Source organism: Halichoerus grypus, chromosome 11 (assembly GCF_964656455.1).
Source record: "Halichoerus grypus chromosome 11, mHalGry1.hap1.1, whole genome shotgun sequence".
Classification (NCBI taxonomy): domain Eukaryota; kingdom Metazoa; phylum Chordata; class Mammalia; order Carnivora; family Phocidae; genus Halichoerus; species Halichoerus grypus.
The window spans coordinates 56,461,443-56,482,710 of record NC_135722.1 but is presented as its reverse complement, the minus strand read 5'-3'; the positions used below and the strand labels follow the sequence as shown (position 1 = coordinate 56,482,710).

The 21,268-nt window shown below is 39.2% G+C and overlaps 1 protein-coding gene across 2 annotated transcripts in view; it reads left to right on the top strand.

Moving 5' to 3' along the window:
* Positions 1–21,268, top strand: part of INTS4 (integrator complex subunit 4) — a 117,244-nt gene that overhangs the window by 53,309 nt on the left and 42,667 nt on the right. For both annotated transcript variants that reach the window (XM_036113411.2, XM_036113402.2), the window contains exons 9-11: positions 7,698–7,769; positions 9,538–9,712; positions 16,573–16,778. In XM_036113411.2, the coding sequence (XP_035969304.1) occupies positions 7,698–7,769; positions 9,538–9,712; positions 16,573–16,778 (453 nt within the window). The remainder of the gene's footprint in view (positions 1–7,697; positions 7,770–9,537; positions 9,713–16,572; positions 16,779–21,268) is intronic.

The following is a 21,268-nucleotide window of genomic DNA, read 5'->3' as shown; positions in this document are numbered from 1 at the left end:
TTTATTTTTTATTTTTTTTAAAGATTTTATTTATTTATTTGACAGAGAAAGACACAGCGAGAGAGGGAACACAAACGGGGAGTGGGAGAGGGAGAAGCAAGCTCCCCGCCGAGCAGGGAGCCCAATGCGGGACTCAATCCAGGGACTCCAGGATCATGACCTGAGCCGAAGGCAGTCGCTTAACCAACTGAGCCACCCAGGCGCCCTAAATGAAATCTTTTAAAAAAATAAATAAATAAAAATAAAGATAAAAATGTATATAAATGTCACAGCAAAAAAATCTGAGATTCTTTTTGGATGCTTCCCTTTTGAGGGCCCCCAGCTCTGCCAGTCTTGGTAAGATTGTTGGCTAAATACTTTGAACCTAACTGTATGAACACAGATCCAGTGATAGCCCCACTCCCAAGAGCAGTATTTATAGGGTAACTGATGAAACTTGTGTAAAACATTTTCATGGAATAATGAGGAATTTGGATGGTTTCAGTATTTCCTGCTTATAGATCATTTTGCTTGTCTGTAATACAGAGTTAAAAAAGCCAGTCGTTACTGATTTTAGTTTTGAATTCAGTTTTTTTTGGAAAGATTTTATTTATTTGTCAGAGAGAGAAAGAGTGCACGCACGCACAAGCAGGGGGAGTAGCAGGCAGAGGGAGAAGCAGGCTCCCCGCTGAGCAAGGACCCCGATGCGGGACTAGATCCCAGGACCCTGGGATCATGACCTGAGCCGAAGGCAGATGTTTAACCGACTGAGCCACCCAGGCGTCCCTGAATTCACATTTTAAAGCTTTGTTTTGGTTAGTGAATATTTTAAAATTCAGAATGAGTCAATCATTCTTCAAATTCTTTCGTTCAACATTTATTGAGCATCTGTAGTGTGCTGTGTGTGTATGCGTGAGGGGGATGTTTTAGAGGGATAATTCAGTGATACATCTTCATCTGAGTTGGCAGTTTAGAAGAGTAATCCTTAAGGCAGGGTCATTCAAATATTTCATTTTTGAACCTCACAGGATCTGAAATTTATGTAAATGTAAAAAATTATCTATGTAAACTATCTGAATAATGAATTACACTGGTGAATTTAAAGGGTTTCCACTTAAATGACTAACTTGAGTCAGGTGCTTTATGTTTTAAATTCAGTGATTTCAGATCCAAATAGCTCCAAATTATATAAGCAATTAGGTTTGTACTTCAAAAATAATAACAGTCTAATCTTATAATAATCATTGTTACTATTGATAGAGTCCCTAGCCTACTAAGCTAGGCACTTTTAGTCGTATGCACATATTTAGACATATATACCCTCATAAATACTCAGTTTTTGCAAATAATTTTGAGTTCTTTTAAACTCTTGGAGGTAGATATTCTAGTATTCATTTTATAAGTAACAAAATAAGGTTTAGAAAAGTGATATAACTTATCAGAGGCTACATAGATAGTAAATGACACTTCATGATCTAAAACCCATGTGGATTCTCTTTCTAGTGATGGTCCAGTTACACATTCAGAACTGTGGTTTTACAGTTAATGCCCTGCTGATTTACTGGTTCCTCTTTGTAAGAAAAGAGGTAAACTCCCCCCACTCCAACACTTGAGTAGACAAAACTGTCATCAGGTAAATTGCATATAGTTTTCAGACACACATTAATCAAATCAACAAACACTGAGCATAGTCTCTGTCTTCAAAAGAGTTGATAGTCTGGTAAGTTGACATAAGCAATCAGTTAATTACAATGGCTGGTACTCCTAGAAAAGAGCACCTAACATAGTGAAAGAAGGCTTCGTGGAGGAGGTTTTATCAATATGACTCTTTATTTTGGTTAACAGTTGGCTTATGTAGATGGCTGCTCCCATGTTGGGGGCGTAGATATTTACAATTGTTAGATCTTCTTGTTGGATAGACCCTTTAAGAATGATATAGTGTCCTTCTGTGTCTCTGACTACAGTCTTTAGTTTAAAATCTAATTTGTCTGATATAAGAATTGCTACCCCAGGGGCGCCTGGGTGACCCAGATGGTTGGGCATCTGCCTTCGGCTCAGATCATGATCCCGGGGTCCTGGGATCGAGCCCCACATTGGGCTCCTGGCTCAGCAGGGAGCCTGCTTCTCCCTCTCCCTCTGCCTCTCCCCCTCCTCATGCTCTCTCTCTCTCTCTCTGTATCTCTGTGTCTCAAATGAATAAATAAAATCTTTAAAAAAAAAAAAATGCTTAAAAAAAACAAACAAACAATTGCTACCCCAGCTTTCTTTTGAGGTCCGTTGGCATGGAAGATGGATCTCCATCCCTTCACTTTCAATCTGGATGTATCTTTAGGTTCAAAATGAGTCTCTTATAGACAGCATATGGATGGGTCCTATCTTTTTAGCCAGTCTGCAACCCTGTGCCGTTTTATGGGAGCATTTAGGCCGTTCACGTTGGGAGTGATTATTGAAAGATATGAATTTATTGTCATCATGTTGCCTGTGAAGACCTTGTTTTTATAGATTGTCCCTGTAAATTTCTTTTCTATATCACCCTGGGGTCTTTCTCCTTTTATAGAACCCCCCTTAATATTTCTTGCAGGGCCGGCTTAGTGGTCACATATTCTTTCAGTTTCTGCCGGTCTTGGAAGCTCTGCATCTCTCCATCCATTCTGAATGACAGCCTTGCTGGACAACAAAGGCTAGTGAAACAAAAGCAAAAATGAACTTTTGGGACTTCATCAAGATAAAAAGCTTCTGCACAGCAAAGGAAACAGTCAACAAAACAAAGAGGCAACCCACAGAATGGGAGAAGATATTTGCAAATGACACTACAGATAAAGGGCTTGTATCCAAGATCTGTAAAGAACTTCTCAAACTCAACACCCAAAAAACAAATAATCAAGTCAAAAAATGGGCAGAAGACATGAACAGACACTTCTCCAAAGAAGACATAGAAATGGCTAACAAACACATGAAAAAATGTTCATCATCATTAGTCATCAGGGACATTCAGATCAAGATCACATTGAGATACCACCTTACACCAGTTAGAATGGCAAAAATTGACAAGGCAAGAAACAACAAATGTTGGAGAGATTGTGGAGAAAGGGGAACCCTCTTACACTGTTGGTGGGAATGCAAGTTGGTACAGCCACTTTGGACAGTGTGGACGTGCCTCAAAAAATTAAAAATAGAGCTACCCTATGACCCAGCAATTGCATTCCTGGGTATTTACCCCAAAGACACAGATGTAGTGAAAAGAAGGGCCATATGCACCCCAGTGATCATAGCAGCAATGTCCACAATAGCCAAACTGTGGAAAGAGCCAAGATGCCCTTCAACAGATGAATGGATAAAGATGATGTGGTCCATATATACAATGGAGTATTTTTTTTTAAAGATTTTATTTATTTATTTGACAGAGAGCACAAGTAGGCAGAGTGGCAGGCAGAGGGAGAGGGAGAAGCAGGCTGTCCACTGAGCAGGGAGCCGGACGCGGGGCTCGGTCCCAGGACCCCAGGACCGTGACCCGAGCCGAAGGCAGCTGCTTAACTGACTGAGCCACCCAGGTGCCTCTATACAATGGAATATTACTCAGCCATCAGAAAGGATGAATACCCAACTTTTACATCAACATGGATGGGACTGGAGAAGATTATGCTAAGTGAAATAAGTCAAGCAGAGAAAGTCAATTATCATATGGTTTCACTTATTTGTGGAACATAAGGAATAGCATGGAGGACATTAGGAGAAGGAAGGGAAAAATGAAGGGGGGGCGGAATTGGAAGGAGAGATGAACCATGAGAGACTATGGACTCTGAGAAACAAACTGAGGGTTTTGGGTGGGGGGAGGGGTGGGGAGATGGGTTAACCCGGTGATGGGTATTAAGGAGGGCATGTACTGCATGGAGCACTGGGTGTTGTATGAAAACAATGAATCGTGGATCACTGCATCGAAAACTGGTGATGTATGGTGACTAACATAACATAATAAAATAAAATTAAAAAAGAAAAAAGGCTTCGTGGAGGAGGTGATTTCTAAACTGAGTTTTGAAGGATAAATGTAAATTAGCTAGGTAGATAAGTAGGGAAGGAGAAAATATAAGCAGAGATACAGAAGGAGTACAATTATCATGCATGCTAATATACTAAACTACAAGAAGTTAATACTTTTTAGTTTGGGGATGGATAATGTTAAATGTGGGGAATATGCAACAAGATAAAGCTTAAGAGGAAAGCAGAACCAGGTTCTTCAGGAACTTAAATGAAGTGATAAGGCTTTAGATTTAAGTCCATCTTGCTTAAAAAATCAACAGTCTCCATTCTCCTTGGCTTCTAGCAGGATGAAAAATTTCAGATGTAGGCTGTTTCAGAAAATTCAAAACCATGTGAAAGGTTGGTTTTCAGTTATCCATAACTTTCCTGCTGAGGCAAAGAAAGTTGATTGCCAACTATGCAGTTCCATGGGACAGTTTAGAATACAGCATTACTGTGAAATTAATCATGGTCATTGGTGTTCTATCTAGAATATAGTCCTTAGTTCAGTGATTTCTTCTTAAGATGTTTAATTTCTCCTATTCAGTAAGGGTTAAACCTTTTTTATATGACTCCAGAAGTGTTTGACCTTAAAAATGATAATATTTACAGATAGATTGTAGGTTGTTATGTCCATAGCCATAAGGGCTAGTCTTTCCCAGGGCACATGCAGATGTCTTAGTCAGTGGTAGTTTTATGTCTCACATGGTAGTTCTTTTTTTGAGGAGGATGGGGTTTACTTTATCACCTAATTGGGTAGAAGCTAGAGGCTAGTGCATAGACTTAAGTTATTACTGAGCAGCTATAATTGAGCAGTTTTTGCTCTGAAAGCAAGTTTGACACACTTGTTTGTCAAATATCATGGTTTTCTTACTGTTACAAATACAGGTTGTTTAGTAGTAGTGGTACAGTTGGAGAGATCTTATCGGAATGTATTTGTCTTGGTTAAAGTAGACCAGAATGTAGATGTTTTTCTGATTGGTGAGCTTTATGATGAATTCATCTTTTTGGTCCACATCTACTCCTCCAGCACTTTCATGAATGATGCCATCAATAACCCATTTGTAAACCCAGAGGCATTTGGGAATTCTTTCTGTGTCCCATATCCAGTGAATCCTCAACTCTTACCAGTTCTACCTTCTTGACATCTCTTGAATCTCTCCCTTCTCTATTTCCACTGGGTGTGTACTAGTTTAGGTCTCAACATTTTTCAAGTGGATTATTATGTTATAGGGCTCTTGGTAATTGTGGACTAAATTGGAAAGCTTCACATATTCTCAGATAATACAGGAAATTTGTTGCAAATCATGATACATAATTTTTTGAGGCTGGAATTTGGATAGTACCCCCCCTCTTTGCTACTATGTTGGAAGAGAGTTCAGCTAAAGGCACTGGAGGGGGCCATTGAGACTAGGGATTTAGAGTAGTTCCCTGTGAAGTCATTAAAACTTCATTCTTGGGGCACCTGGGTGGCTCAGTTGTTAAGCGTCTGCCTTCGGCTCAGGTCATGATACCAGGGTCCTGGAATCGAGCCCCGCATTGGGCTCCCTGCTCAGTGGGAAGCCTGCTTCTCCCTCTCCCACTCTCCCTGCTTGCGTTCCCTCTCTCGCTGTGTCTCTCTCTGTCAAATAAATAAATAAAATCTTTAAAAAAACAAAACAAAACAAAGAACTTCATTCTTGGGGCACCTGGCTGGCTCAGTCAATAGAGCACGTGACCCTTGATCTCAGGGTTGTAGGTTCAAGTCCCACGCTGGGCGTAGAGCTTAATTAAAAAACAAAACAAAACAAACTTAATTCTTTATTAGAAAAAAAGTGCCACCTAAAAAGCCAACTGTTAATGTTGGTGGTAAAACTAAAGAGAAAGTTGAGGAGGTCTTAAAAATTTAGAGTTCTTATTCATAAAATTGATGTTTGAATTAAAAACATGAATGTTAGATTTGATATTGGCTCAGATCTATGTAACAAAGGCCCATCAACTGTACCATGTAGAAATAAAAAGTAGATTTGAAACTACTTAAGTGAAAATAGTACAACAGTTGCTCTTCTGGAGTTGTAGGAAAGGTATTAACTTGGGTAAGCATATTCCCATAGAACATGTAAGTTTCTATGGAAAATGTGATTGGAGAAGTCTGATCCTCTATAAGCATTTCCATATTTACTAACTTAGGAATTAGAGAAAGGTGCCAGTATATTCTTTGAGAATGTCTAGGACCTGCTCTAATAGCCTGCCAACCTGTCTCTTTGCTTCATTTTGATTCTTTCTGGTCCATTAGCCACATTGCTGCTAAGATGATGTTTATGAGGTGTAAATCTATGTTTCTCCCTTATTTGAAATGAGCAAGTTACAAAATCTCTCAGCCTCAATTTCTCATCTAAAAAATGAGGATAATTTGGAGTGCCTGGCTGGCTCAGTTGTAGAGCATGTGACTCTTGATCTCAGGGTTGTGAGTTTGAGCCCCACATTGGGCAGAGAGATTACCTAAAAAGCAAATAAATAAGGATAATTTACATTCTTCGTGGGATTACTAGAAATAAATTTTTAAAGTATAAGTAAAATACTTTCTACACTGTTGAGCTCATTACTGAGAAAAGATTATCTGGTTATTCAGAATTATGGCAAACTCCTTCCATAACAAACATGACAAAGGGTCATGACAAAGGCCCTTTATGATCTGATCCCTAACCATCCTGCTTCATTTTTGGCTCCTCTATCCTGTGTCTTATTCATAGAACCACTTGGTGTTTCCTGCATGGCATTCTCTCTTTATGCATTTGCACTTGTGATTACCGGTTCCCCTGCCTCCACGCTATACTGCTTGTTCTCTGAGTTTCCAATAGTACCCTTTATATGTGTATTATAACATTTTATACCATGATACGGTTATCTATTCACTTGTCAGTTTCGCTCACTAGTCTGTGAGGTCACTGAGTGTGGAATTGATGTCTACTTTTGTATTGCTGTTCCTGGTAACCATAGGCATATAGTTGAATGGTTGCTAAATAAATGTCTGTTGAATGAGTGACTGAATGAACAAATGAATGGAAAGACTAGAATGAAAAGAACTGCAGAGACTAGAGAGTAGCAGTTGAAGCAAAGGATTCTGGAACCTGGGTTTATAAATTATACTTTTTGTGATTTTGAACGAGTCACTTAACCTTTTTGTGCCTTCTTTTTTTTTTTTTAATTTTCTTTTCTTTTTTCCCCCCATATATAAAATGGGACTAATAATAGTATTTACTTCATAGGGGAACTAAATTAGTTAATATATGTATAAACAGTGTATGACACGTAGTAAGCTCTGTTTAGCTGCTAGCTGCTAATGTTTTTATTATTTTGCTAATGATTCTGAACCCATAAGCATCTTTACTGTCAAGAAATGTTATCTTGGGGCGCCTGGGTGGCTCAGTCGTTGAGCATCTGCTTTCGGCTCAGGTCATGATCCCAGGGTGCTGGGATCGAGCCGCACATCAGGCTCCCTGCTCGGCGGGAAGCCTGCTTCTCCCTCTCCCACTCCCCCTGCCTGTGTTCCCTCTCTCGCTGTGTGTCTCTCTGTCAAATAAATAAATAAAATCTTAAAAAAAAAAAAAAAAAAGAAATGTTATCTTTATGCATTTAAGTTGGCTACAAACTTTGAATTTGAAGATAATATTCAGGCCTTAAAAGTTGTTTAATTTGCTCCGGATTCTTGGTTTTTACAGGGCTCCATGGAACAAGTTAGTTCTCATTTCTTGGAGCAGACATTGGACAAGAAGCTCATGTCCGATCTTCGGGTAACTTGAATTCTTTGTTGTTCAGACTGGGTTTCTATAACCAAAGCAGCTATCTGCCAAGCTGTGTTGATTTAATTTTGCAGCCCATGTATTTGTTAAGTAAATGTTGGGTGACTAGATTATACTTTATTTTAAAATCTTAGTAACTTGAATCAAATTACAAGTTACTTCATTAAATTTTAAATTGTTTTAATGAAATACTTTGCATAGGTTGTGTTTTACAAAGAAGAGGTAAAATTAACTTTCTGTTTGTTAGAAACTATAAAGATCTGGTCTTATTTTATGAGACTGTATGACTGACATGTTAGGACTCCTTTTCTACAGCAGTTTCCATGGAAGAATGAGTAAATTCTTTCTCTGAACAGTAACAAAGTGCCTCTTATGGAATGCCTTTAAGCCTTGACCGTGTTCTCTGATGTAATTGTCAGGACTAAATAGGAGTTAATATTGTCATTATCTTAATCTTTAAATTATAAAAGTGATAATAAAGAGTTCAGAATCTTTGATAAATAGAAGGAAAGGGAAACAATTTTACCCATATTCTCACTACTCTAAGACAATGATTTCTGTAATTTTGGTATATTTCTCCCCAGCTCTTACGCATATTTTAAACATTGAATCATTGTATTCAGATAATTTTGTAATTCAGATAATTATGTAGTTCACTACATACTACATATGATGTAGTTTATCACTACATCATATGCTTTTTTTCATATAGTCAACTTTATACTTAGCATTTTTACTGACTGTGTAATATCTTTAGATGTGACATAATTTTTTAGCCCTATCTTATATATTTAGATTTTCCCATTTTTCCACCATTATAGAGGAATATCATCTTCATGCATATTAGATCTTTTCTTCTTTTAAGTCATTCCATAAGATAAATTCTTAAGAGTGGTTGAGGAGTTTCTATGCTTAATGAAACATTGCCATATGGATTTCCTGAAAGGTGTTGCCTTCATTTGAGGTTGGTGATTGATTAAGTGTTCTCTGTGTATACTGGAGTAGAAATGTAAACAATAACATGCTCATGGTGAATGAAGGATGGGTAATGCAGGGGTTTCTAAGATACATCACAGAGTACAAACTTTACTACTGGATCTGACCCACATCCTTGTAGGCTTAGGTGCCATATTTCATCAGTGCCTTTAAGATGATCAACCATAAGGATGTGGACTCACGCCAGGAAGGTTCATAAGAGGCTGATACATAAAGGAGAATGGCAATTTATTCATGATGAGAACCATAACTGTTGGTTGGACTAGATATTTACTTTAGCTGACCAGTATATTCCCTCTTAGGCAATCTATAAAGAAAGTGAATTTACCAGAAGGTTGCATTGTGAGTGCAGTGTTGCTAAATAGAGCACCAAATTCAGACTTACTTCTGTTGGGACTAAAAAAAATTCTTTTCTAGGTCCAGTTTATTCTCTACCCAGGATGGTGCTAGAGGGACACAGCTATTATTTACCCCTCTGGTTCTCCCTTTCCTGTGTTGCAATGGCAAACATAACCACTTGTCTGATCAGCACATTCTTTTGCTATCTTTAATAAGATTACTATCCACTGTGACAGACCTGTGAACCTTTGGTCTTTCTTTATGTTGAATTTGCATTTCTTTGCTCTGATCAGTTGAGTACTTTTTTTTGAAAACGTAACTGTCAGAGAGCAGTCTTATTTCCTACTTTCCCATGTTCTCAGAATACATCTTACTGTTCCCTTATGAACCTCCTGCAAGTGGTAATTGTCATTGTCCTTTATAGAGAAAACGCACTGCACATGAACGTGCCAAGGAACTTTACAGCTCAGGGGAGTTTTCCAGTGGCAGAAAGTGGGGAGATGATGCTCCCAAGGAAGAAATAGATACAGGATCTGTGAACTTGATTGAGTCAGGAGCTTGTGGAGCCTTTGTTCATGGATTAGAAGATGAGATGTATGGTAAGTATGACTGCATCATAACAGTGCCCATTTACTGAGTGCCTGTGATGTATCAGGCATTGTACTGGTTAATACACATGTAGTGTCTCATTTAGTCTTCACAGTCACTCCATGAAGTAGCTACTGTTACTTATTTTTAAAAACAGGAGATTGAGGCCCAAGTGGTATAATACAATGGTTAAGAGCATGGATTTTGGGTTCAGTCAATCTAGGTTCCAGCATTTCTATAAAACAAGGGTAACAATAAGTGTTTCTGAATTGTGAGAATTAAACGAGATTATATGTACACAAAATACTTGGCATAATACATGACCTATTTATAGTAAGCACTTAATAATTGGTAGTAAAAATTGATATTATACTGATAACAATAACTTGTTATTGGTCACCCAGCTAGTAAGAGGCAGAAGCAAGATTATGTCTGACCTCAAAGCCTTTATTATTATGACTTATGAAGTTTTTCTTTCACCTTCATTTTTGTAAAAAATTTTATTTATTTTAGAGAGAAAGTGTGCGAGCGGGGAGAGGGACAGAGAGGGAAGGATAGGGAAAGGGAGAGAATCTCAAGCAGACTCTGCCCTGAGCATGGAGTCCAATGTGGGGCTCAGTCTCAAAGCCCTGAGCTCATGACCTGAGATAACTCAGGAGTCTGATGCTCAACTGACTGAGCCACCCAGGTACCCCTCACCTTCATTTTTGAAAGATATTTTCACTGGAAATTGAATTCTAGTTTAATAGGGTGGGTTTTCAGCGTTCCACAATTTTCCTGTTTGCATTATTTCTGTTGAGAAGTCTGCTGCCATTTTTTATATTTGTTCTTTATATGATGTGTCTTTCTCTAGTTGCCTTTTTTTATTTAAATTCAAGTTAGTTAACATATAGTATATTATTAATTTCAGTTTAGTGATTCATCAGTTGTGTGTAACAGCCAGTGCTCATCACATCATGTGCCCTCCTTAATGTCCATCACCCAGTTACCCCATCCCCCTGTCCCCTCCCCTCCAGCAATCCTCAGTGTGTTCCCTGTAGTCAAGAGTTTCTTATGGTTTAGCTCCGTCTCTGTTTTTATTTTACTTTATTTTTCCTTCCTTTCCCCTGTGCTCATCAGTTTTGTTTCTTTTTTTTAAAGATTTTATTTATTTGACAGAGAGAAAGACAGCCAGAGAGGGAACACAAGCAGGGGGAATGGGAGAGGGAGAAGCAGGCTTCCCACGGAGCAGGGAGCCCGATGTGGGGCTCGATCCCAGGACTCTGGGATCATGACCTGAGCTGGAGGCAGACGCCCAACGACTGAGCCACCCAGGCGCCACCCCATCAGTTTTGTTTCTTAAAGTCCCCATATGAGTGAAATCATATGGTATTTGTCTTTCTCTGACTGACTTATTTTGCTTAGCATAATACACTCTAGCTCCATCCATGATGTTGCAAATGGCAGGATTTCATTCTTTTTGATGGCTGACTAATATTCCATTGTATGCGTATACCACATCTTTATCCATCTCTGTTTGCTTTTAGGATTTTTCTCTTTGTCACCAGTTTTAAGCTGTTTAATTATAGTGTGTCTTGTTTCATTTCTTCATGTTGCTTATGCTTGAAGTTTGTTGCTTCTTAGATCTGTGGGTTTATAGTTTTCATCAAATTGGAAAATCTTTGGCCGTTATTTCTTCATAATTTTTCTGGTCCCATGTTCCTTTGGTGACTCCAAACACACATATATTAGACTATTGATGTTGTCCTGTAGCTCACTGGTGCTGCATCCCCCCCGCCTTTTTAAGAGAAGGAGTGGGGGGAGGGGCAAAGGGGGAGAGAGAACCTTTTTTTAAAATATTTTATTTATTTATTTGACAGAGAGAGACACAGTGAGAGAAGGAACACAAGCAGGGGGAGTGGGAGAGGGAGAAGCAGGCTTCCTGCCGAGCAGGGAGCCAGATGCGGGGCTCGATCCCAGGACCCTGGGATCATGACCTGAGCCGAAGGCAGACGCTTGACGACTGTGCCACCCAGGCGCCCCCCCCCTTTTTTTTTTTAAGATTTTATTTATTTGACAGAGAGAGAGCATAAGCAGGGGGAGTGGCAGGCAGAGAGAGAGGGAGAAGCAGGCTTCCCGCTGAGCAGGGAGCCCGATGCGGGGCTCGATCCCAGGACCCTGGGATCATGACCTGAGCCGAAGGCAGACGCTTAATGACTGAGCCACCCAGGCGCCCCAAGAGAGAGAATCTTAAGCAGGCTCCATGCCCAGCGTGGAGCCCAGTGTGGGGCTTGATCCCACAACCCTGAGATCATGACCTGAGCTGAAATCAAGAGTCAGATACTTAACCGACTGAGCTATCCAGCTCCCCTTCCATCCTGATTTTTTTCTAGTTTTTTTTCTTTGTTTCATTTTGGAATATTTATTGCTTTGTCTTGGAGTTCACTAATCTTTTCCTTTGCCATGTGTATTCTGATTTTAATCCCATCCAGTGTATTTTTCATCTCAGACATAATAGTTTTCATTCATATAAATTCAATTAGAATTTGGGTTTGTTTAGTATCTCCCATGTATCTGCTTAATCTGCTTGATCTTTCCTTTAACTTTGTCAACAAAGAATGCACTTACAATAACTATCCTAATGTTTTTGTCTATTAAGTTTATTGCTTGTGTGATTTCTGTGTTGGTTTTGATTGATTGATTTTTCTCCTCATTATTGGTATTTTCCTACTTCTGTGCATGCCTAGCAATTTTCAGTTGGATGCCAGCCATTGTGAATTTTACTTTGTTGGGTAATGAACATTGTTATACTCCTATATTTTTGAGCTTTGTTATGGGATGCATTTATTTCAGGTCTTATTTTTAAGCTTTGTTAAGGGGAACTGAAGCAGCATTTAGTCTAGGGCTTATTTTACTTCCAACTCAAACTCTTCTGAAGAAACAGTTGTAGACCATTTATGAGCTTTGGAGATTGTTCCCTCAAGCCCTGCTTAGTGGTTCTTTCTCAGATCTCAATTTCTTTACAGATCAGAACTCAGCTGATGACTTGAGGAGGACCCTCTGCAGTTATCCAAAATGCTTTCTGTGTAGTACTCTCCTTTTTGGTACTTTGCCTTATGAACTCTATCCATAGTGGCCTTTCCAGACTCCCAGCTCTATTTTCTCAACTCAGGGAGACCTGGAACCTGAAAACGCTTTCCAGACAAAACTGGTATAATTCTAGAGCCTACCTCATTTATTTCCTGCCTCTCAGGGATCATTACCCTTTATTGTCTGATGTCCAGTGGGTTGAATACTGTTGTTTCTGTTTTTTTATTTCTGTTTTTAGTTGTTTCCCATAGAAAGATAAATCTTGCAGAAAGAAGTTCTCCAAAGCTCTTGTAATTTCCATAATACGATGCTATCTATCTCACATAAGGAATGTCATTGTTTTGAGATGATTGACTACAACCTTCTCATTTTCAGTAATTGTTAACAGAGCAGGAGAGATAGTGTTGATTGTCCAAATTAAATAGTAAATTTATATCAGAGGATTAGAACTCAGGTCTTCTAAATGCCTGTTTTAAAAAAAAAAAAATTACCTCAGAATAGAACTTCTTAGAAGGGCAAGAATTACTTTTGAAAGACGATTTTCTGTTAGAAGATATAAGAATTGGGTTACCTTATCTAGTTTGCTATAAGGCTTTCAGTGTCTAGGTATCTTCCCCACTTTCTTAAAGTTCACTTCATGCCACTTTGGTTTTATGAAAGACCTACATTAGTACCTGTTTTTGTTAACCAAAAGAAATCCAAAGAGGAGTTTCATTTTTATGAAAAAAGTAATTACCATACTCATGTCAGTCTTTTCTAAGAAAAGTGAGGTAACACAAAATGAACTTTTGGAAAGTGGGGGATACTCTGCTTTACTTCGTTTATACTCTGCTTTACATTGTTTCAGCTTATGAAAGGTTTCATAGTTTCACTCTACTTTTGGATAATGGGGGAAACTTGTATAAAGAAATTAGTTAAAGCAACCTCTGCCTTTTTGTTCTCTGTGAACTTGATACGTGAATTATACTTTAAATGGTATTTCATAATAAGGAAGTCCAGTTATTAATACCCATTTTATCCTAAGACAAGTAACTGGAACCTATTTTATTTAGTTTCTACTAGCATTTTTGCTTTAATTTTACAATTGAATTTCCTCACAATTAATGTTTATGTGATTTAGTTCTACATAAGTTTGTCACTAAGGGCTTTTTTAAAAGATTTTATTTATTTTAGAGAGAGAGAGAGCGAGAGCATGCGTGCATATGTGGGGGGAGGGGCAGAGAAGGAGGGAGAGGAAGAGAATCTCAAGCAGACACTGCACTGAGCATGGAGCCAAATGTGGGGCTTGATCTCACGACCCTGAGATCATGACGTGAGCCAAAACCAAGTCAGACACTTAACTGTTCCTCACTAAGGTTTAATTAAAGGAACTTAACTTTGAAAGCAAATAGATCATAACCAGTATCATGTATGGCAGCTTTCTAATTTTACCATATTTCTAAAATTCTGGGTGAATTAGGGACACATTGCTGGGAATGAAATGGCGTCTTATTTCATTAGCTGTGGACTCAAGTATCACACATACTTTTAGTCCTCTAGTTATTCCATGTTCTCCCTCTCTTTTGGACCTTTGTATATGTGGTTCCTCTGCTTAGAAAGGCCTTTTTCCTTTCTTTTGGCTTAGCAGCTCCCTTAGGTATTGTTTTAGAGGTCATTTGTTCCAGAAAGCTGCCTCTGATCCTACTTAGTGGGCTACATACCTCTTCTGCATTTTCTTACACTCCCTGTGCTTTTCACTGTACCACTCATCACTTTGTAATGCCATTAATTATTCTTGTCTATAGGCGCTGGGAGGTTGTCTCTTTCTTGTTCATCTTTGTGTCTTCAGTACTAAGAGCAAAGCTAGTAAGTAGCAAAGCCAGGATCTGATTGCACATGTTAAGGCACCAGAGGATCTTTATTTATTTATTTTCTTTGGCATAGCTGATTCCTTTTCTCTGCCCTGGACCCTTAAAGAGGCTGTAATACATTTTCAGCATTCCAAGAATCCAGTAGAAATTGTTAATTTACCAGACTACACATACAAAGAGAAACACCAAGTTTTTTTTCGCTTCTGCTTAGAGTTGCATCAGCTCAGGTCCATACTGATTATCTCATGCTGATCAGAAGTATCTCTGTGATTCACTTTGTGGACTTGCAACAGTTACACATGATTTAGTGTGGTGTGATGGGTAAAGCCCTAGGCACAAGAGCCAGCATTTAACACATTTTGGTCCTTTTCTGGCTTCCTTTGTAATTATTAGCAATTTCATGTTTAAATTACATTATTATGAAGTGTAGCAAATCCTTCCCTTCTGATGAAAGGAAGAATTCATCACTACCAAGAAAAATCTGAGTCATCTCCTTTTAATGTAGTAACCCTGCTTTTAAAGTGTCTATAAAGGGGCGCCTGGGTGGCTCAGTCATTAGGCGTCTGCCTTAGGCTCAGGTCATGATCCCAGAGTCCTGGGATCGAGCCCCGCATCGGGCTCCTTGCTCCGCGGGAAGCCTGCTTCTCCCTCTCCCACTCCCCCTACTTGTGTTCCCTCTTTCGCTGTGTCTCTCTCTGTCATATAAATAAATAAATAAATCTTAAAAAAAAATAAAGTGTCTATAAAACCTTTCTTATACAAAAAACCAGATTATATTTGTGAGTTTTAACCACAACTTGAGTGGGGTTTTTTTCTTTCTTTTTTGAAACTGTAGATTTTGTTACAGAACCATGTGGGAACCACTGAAACAAAACAAGCATGTATGGAAGTCTTGTGAGCGTGGTCTGTACTTACTCACCTCTCATCTTTGTATCAGGGCTCTTAGCACAGGGCCTGGTGTGTAGTACACATTCAGGAAGCATTGCTAGGGAGCGAATGAAGGGCTCCCTGGAATCAGTGACTTTACTGTTACAGGTTCAGGCCGTACAGGGAGATAGAGGACATGCCTCTGTTTTCAAGGTGCTTGTAAGATCCGTACCTGTGCTGTAGCTAACATCTCCTGAGCTTTCAACATATGCCACGCACTGTGCTTTATGCTTTACCTATATTATGTCATTTAGTCCTCCTAACTATTCTGTAAGGAAATGAGTATTATCTCTGTTTAAGGTGAAAAAATTGAGGTGCTAGGAAGTTGAGTTACTTATTCAAGATCACCCTTCAAGTCAGTGGAGGAATTACTCTTCACAATTTACTGTGAGACCTTTATCGTTCCAAAGCATGTATCCTTAACCACTACATGATGCGAGTCTAGAATCAGCAGACCTGGGCACTAGTCTTATCTCCGCTCTCACTCACTTTAAGGCAAGTTAATTCACTTTGCTGAATCTTATCTCTAAGATGAGAAAATGATATCTAGTCTGTTTTAATCTTAATTATGTAAAATCAGCTTTTTTTAAAAAAATTTTTTTTATTGTTATGTTAATCCCCATACATTACATCATTAGTTTTAGATATAGTGTTCCGTGATTCATTGTTTGTGCATTGTAAAATCAGCTTTTTAAAAAAAGTACTGAGTGGAGAGCCGTGGTTGGAGTTCTGAGATAAATAAGAACTTGATTTTCAAGAAGTGCAGTTAATAGAGACAGACATGTGACTTGATCACATGTCTGCGAGTCAGGATCTAAACCTTAGTCCCTGTGACACCAAAGTCCTTGTTCTGAGGTCAATGTGAAGGTGGTAGCTGAATCTGTGGGCAGGGAGGAGATCTCCCAGAGAGAGTTTGTTAACAGAGGAGTAGAGAGCAAAAGACAAACCTGAATGAGAAGGAATCCTTGGATTTCTCCCATGGCTCTTAACCTAATGTGCAGTTTTATTTGTCCCCTTTTGTCTAGAGGTCCGCATTGCTGCTGTGGAGGCTCTCTGCATGCTGGCCCAGTCTTCACCCTCTTTTGCGGAGAAGTGCCTTGATTTCCTGGTTGATATGTTTAACGATGAAATTGAGGAAGTACGTCTGCAGTCTATACACACCATGAGAAAAATCTCTAACAATATCACTCTCCGAGAGGATCAGCTTGACACTGTCCTGGCTGTGTTAGAGGTGAGTCTTCACAGTTTGTTACTCATTTCTTCATCGGTACCCACTGAGAACCACTTTATTTTTAAACCGGGCATTATGGGGTGCTTGGGTGGCGCAGTCAGTTGGATGTCTGACTCTTGGTTTACGCTTAGGTCGTGATCTCAGGGTTGTGGGATTGAGCCCCGCTTTGGGCTCTGCACTCAGCACTGAGTCTGCTTGAGACTCTCTCTCTCCCTCTGCCCCTCCCCACCAGCGCACGCTCTTTCTCTCTCTCTCTCTCAAATAAATATGTCTTTAAACCAGGCACTGTGCTAGGCACTGGTGATGCAGGAATGTTTGGGCAGCACAGTTCTGCCTTCTCATCACACAGCTCCACCGAGGTGGAGGAGACTCGCTGTTCAACAGGAAACTCAAAGAAAGCTTAGCATTGCTGTGATCAGGAAAGGACGGGGTTCCCTGGGGTAAGGTGGGGAGATGGGGAAGCAGGAAGGAATGCTATAGTAGACACTTGGAGGAGGAGTAGGACTTGGTGAGGCCCTTTCTTAGGAAGAAACGGCGCTGATGGTAGGGTGGAAGGGCACCAGAGGGAGTAGTGTCTGTGGATCCAGAGGTAAGAGTGAATATGATGCATTTAAGGAGTTAAAAGGCATTCACTGTAATAGCAGTGTAGAGCTGAAGTGATGGACAAGAAGTGATTACAGATATAAGGCAGGGGCTAAAGAAGAATTCTTTTCACCTTTTGATTTGATTTAATGCTTCTAGTGAATCATAGGCTATTATAGCAGGAACAGATCTTAGCGAATCAACTCATTCAACCCTGGAGTTTTACAGAGAAGAAAGTAATTTGTTTGAGGTCACATTGCTGGTAAGTGGCTCTGCCAGGATGTGAACACAGATTTGCCTCCCAGGCTGTACAACTCGATGTGGTTCTTGAATTATTTTTCTAAAGTGTCTGGATTTTATTTGTGAGTCCCGACGTTTTTCAGAATATTAATAAATGAGATTTGGCCTCTGGTTTCTTTCTTGTTTCGGTTGGTTTTGGTTTTTCAGATATTGTGAAAGGGATAGCTATTGGGTGTTTCAGTCATTAGCACTTGTTACAGACTTCTGCTCCATACTTCAGAACACAGATTGGGTGCTTTGATTTTGAAGTTCCCTATCAATTTTCTCAGCTGCTCAGCACTTCTGGTAAGATTTTTCCTGAATTATAAGTCTGTGTTTACAATTTTTCATTTATTTTTTCCTAAGAAGATAAGTTTGCGTTCTGTGCATTGTTCTCCGTGGGTGGGCTCTCTCCCCTAGCACTGCCTTTCCTTTTTCGCATTCTTTCCCACCATTCCTCATCTTGAACTTGATACTAGAGTCACTCCCCTAATCATCATGCTTTTCCTCACCATTTTTCTTTCACTCTCTTTTCCCCCTCTGCCTGCAAAAACTGCCAGCTTTCACCTCCTTGATTTCTGCTTATTCTCAGATCTATATTAGGCAGGATATTCCCTAAGTAACTCCACCTCAAGTGGATTAAGTAGCACTCCTCTGTCTTCCTGTGTCACCCTGTGTCTAGCATATATCAGGATGTTTTTTTGATTATTTAATTCTTTATTTCACAAGACTGAAAGCTTTGCAGAATCCTGGCTTCTTTCATTTTTTTTTTTTTTATTTCTAGTGCCTTGTAGTGTCTGAAACAGGTAGATGCTCAGGAAATGTTTGCTAAATATCTGAGCTCTGTTCCAAGCTATGTTTTGATGTATAGAATTGTTCATAAGGCCACAAGCATGCCTATGTATCTCTTACTGTAGTTTCACATTATATCGTTAATGGCAGGTTTTGTCTCAACTCCCTCTCCCTGATGTGAATATGAGCTACCTAAGGAGAGTGACCATGTTGTACCCTTTACCGTATTGGTTTTCTCATGTATAAAGTGAGGATGATTCCACATATTCATATGTTTCTTATAAGAATTGAGAGAGAATTCATGTAAAATGCTTAGCATGGTAGTGGTTCATAATATTGATAAAGTCATTCAAGAAACAGTTACCGATTTTTTTTTTTTTTTGCAGGGCCAGGTTCTGTGCTAGGTTCTAAGGATGTGAAAGTAGACAGTACTAGTTGTTACCTCTGAGTTGCTCACAGTTTCGTAGAGAAGGCAGCAGTATAAGCCAGTAATTACAAGATAGTATCTAAGTAAGCCAAGGAATGACATTCTAGCCAGAGCGCTAGCGTGTGGCCACAGATGAAGGCTGGGAGGGTGGAAATGGCATAGCATGGACAGGGATGTTGAGAAGTTCACATGGCTCTGAGGGAGAAATGAGTGGAGAACTGATTGTGAAGGACCTTGCGTGCCATGCTGGGGAGCCTGAGCTTTGTCCAAGAGGTGTGGGTAAGCCAAACAAGTTCCTAAACAGAACAACAGCATGGTCAGATGTGTTTATTAAGGAGTTGGCGCCGGTAACTATAGAGAGCGAAGAATTGAGAGACCTGCAGTCTGAAGGAGGGTTCCCGGAAAATAAAGAAGGCATATCTCCAACCTAGCTTTGGAGAAGAGGCTCTGATTCTTAGATTTTGCTGTGTGGATGCAGATGCATCCTTTAAAATTTTTAGTTGGATTTCTTTCATGTATTAAGTAAAACTAAATAGTATAAGACTTTTAGGAGAAAATATTTGTGACCTTGGATTAGACCAAAATTTCTTAGATCCGCCACCAAAAACTTAATCCATAAGAGAAATAACTAGATAAATTGGACTTTATCAAAATTTAAAAGCTCTTCAAAAAGATACTTTTAAGTAATTATAAAGACAGCACAACAGTGTAAGTGTATTTAATGCCATAGAACTGTACACTTAAAATGTACGTTGACTTAAAATGGTAAATCTTATTTGTGTGTATTTTACCACAATAAAGAGAGATAATAGGATCAAATCAAACATATATAATGCCTTTAATGTATAAACTATACAAAAAAGGGGGGGATGGATTTGGATACAGAAACATGCATAGAAGAAAGGTGATGTGAAGACACAGAGAGAATGCCATCTACAAGCCGAGGAATGCCAGGGCTACCAGAAGCTGGGAGAGGCCTGGCGTCGATTCTCCACAGCCTCAGAAGGAACCAGCCCTGCTCATACCTTGATTCTGGACTCGGGCCTCCAGAACTGAGACAATAAATTTCTGTTTTTCTTTCTTTCTTTCTTCCTTCTTTAGATTTTATTTATTTATTTGAGAGAGAGAGGGAGCATGAATGGTGTGGAGGGGCAGAGGGAGAAGGAGAAGCAGGCTCCCCAGTGAGTGGGAAGCCCGACATGGGGCTCGATCCCACTGAGCTGAAGGCAGACACTTAACCAACTGAGCCACCCAGGAGCCCCAAATTTCTGTTTTTCTAAGCCAAAGGAAAAAACATGTTTTTGAAAGGACATATCACAGACTGGGAGAAAATGTTTGCAAAACATATATCTGATGATAAAGAATATATAAAGAATTCTCAAAATTCAGTAATAAGGAAACAAATCACCTGATAACAGAATCAGCAAAAGATTTAAACGGTACTTAAGGAAAGAAAATAAAAGTGGCAAATAATAAGCATGTGAAGCATGCTTAACATCATTAGTCATTAGGGAAATACAAATTAAAACTACAGCAGGGTATTACAACACCACACCTCATTGGAATGGCTAACCAAAACCCAAAAGAAATGCTGACAATATCAAGTGCTGTGAGGACAGGGAGCATCTGGCAAACTCAGCCACTGCTGATGGGAATGCAAAATGATACAGTCACTTTGGACGTTTTTTATAAAGTTAAACATAAATTTACCATTTGATACTGCATTCCCACTCTGAAGCATTTCCTAAAGAGAGTTGAAAATTTTTGTTCACACAAAAGTCTGTATGCAGGTATTTATTGTGGCTTTACTTACAGTATTTCCAAACTAAAACAACACAAATCCTTGAGTTGGTGAATGTGTAAATAAACGGGGTATATCTATACAATGCGGTACTACTCAGTAATAAAAAGGAACGAGTTGCTGATACACGTAACAACATGGGTGAATCTCACATGCATTATGCTAGGTGAAAGTAGCCAGCCTCAATCATAGAGCATACTCTATGATTCCATTTATATGACCTTTTGGGAAAGACGAAACTGTAGCAGAAAATACATCAATGGTTGCCAGAGACTGTGGGTGAGGGCTAGACTACAAGGGGACACTAGGGAAGAGTTTGGTGATGGGAGTGTTTTATATCTTGATCAAGATGGTGGTTATGTAACTATATGGATTTGTTAAACTCGTGGAAGTGTTCACTGAGAAGGATGAATTTTACAGAATGAAAACTCTATGTCAGTAAACCTGACTTAAAACAATGCTTTGGAGATCTCATTTCCACTAAAAGGTACCAAAATTCCTAAGAGAAATGGCTGATTCCAGGTCTAGTGTAGGAAGTGTAACAAGATGAGCTTATACCACCTTGTCATACAGAAAGCAATTATTAGCTATCAAAGACCTCTAGGATCA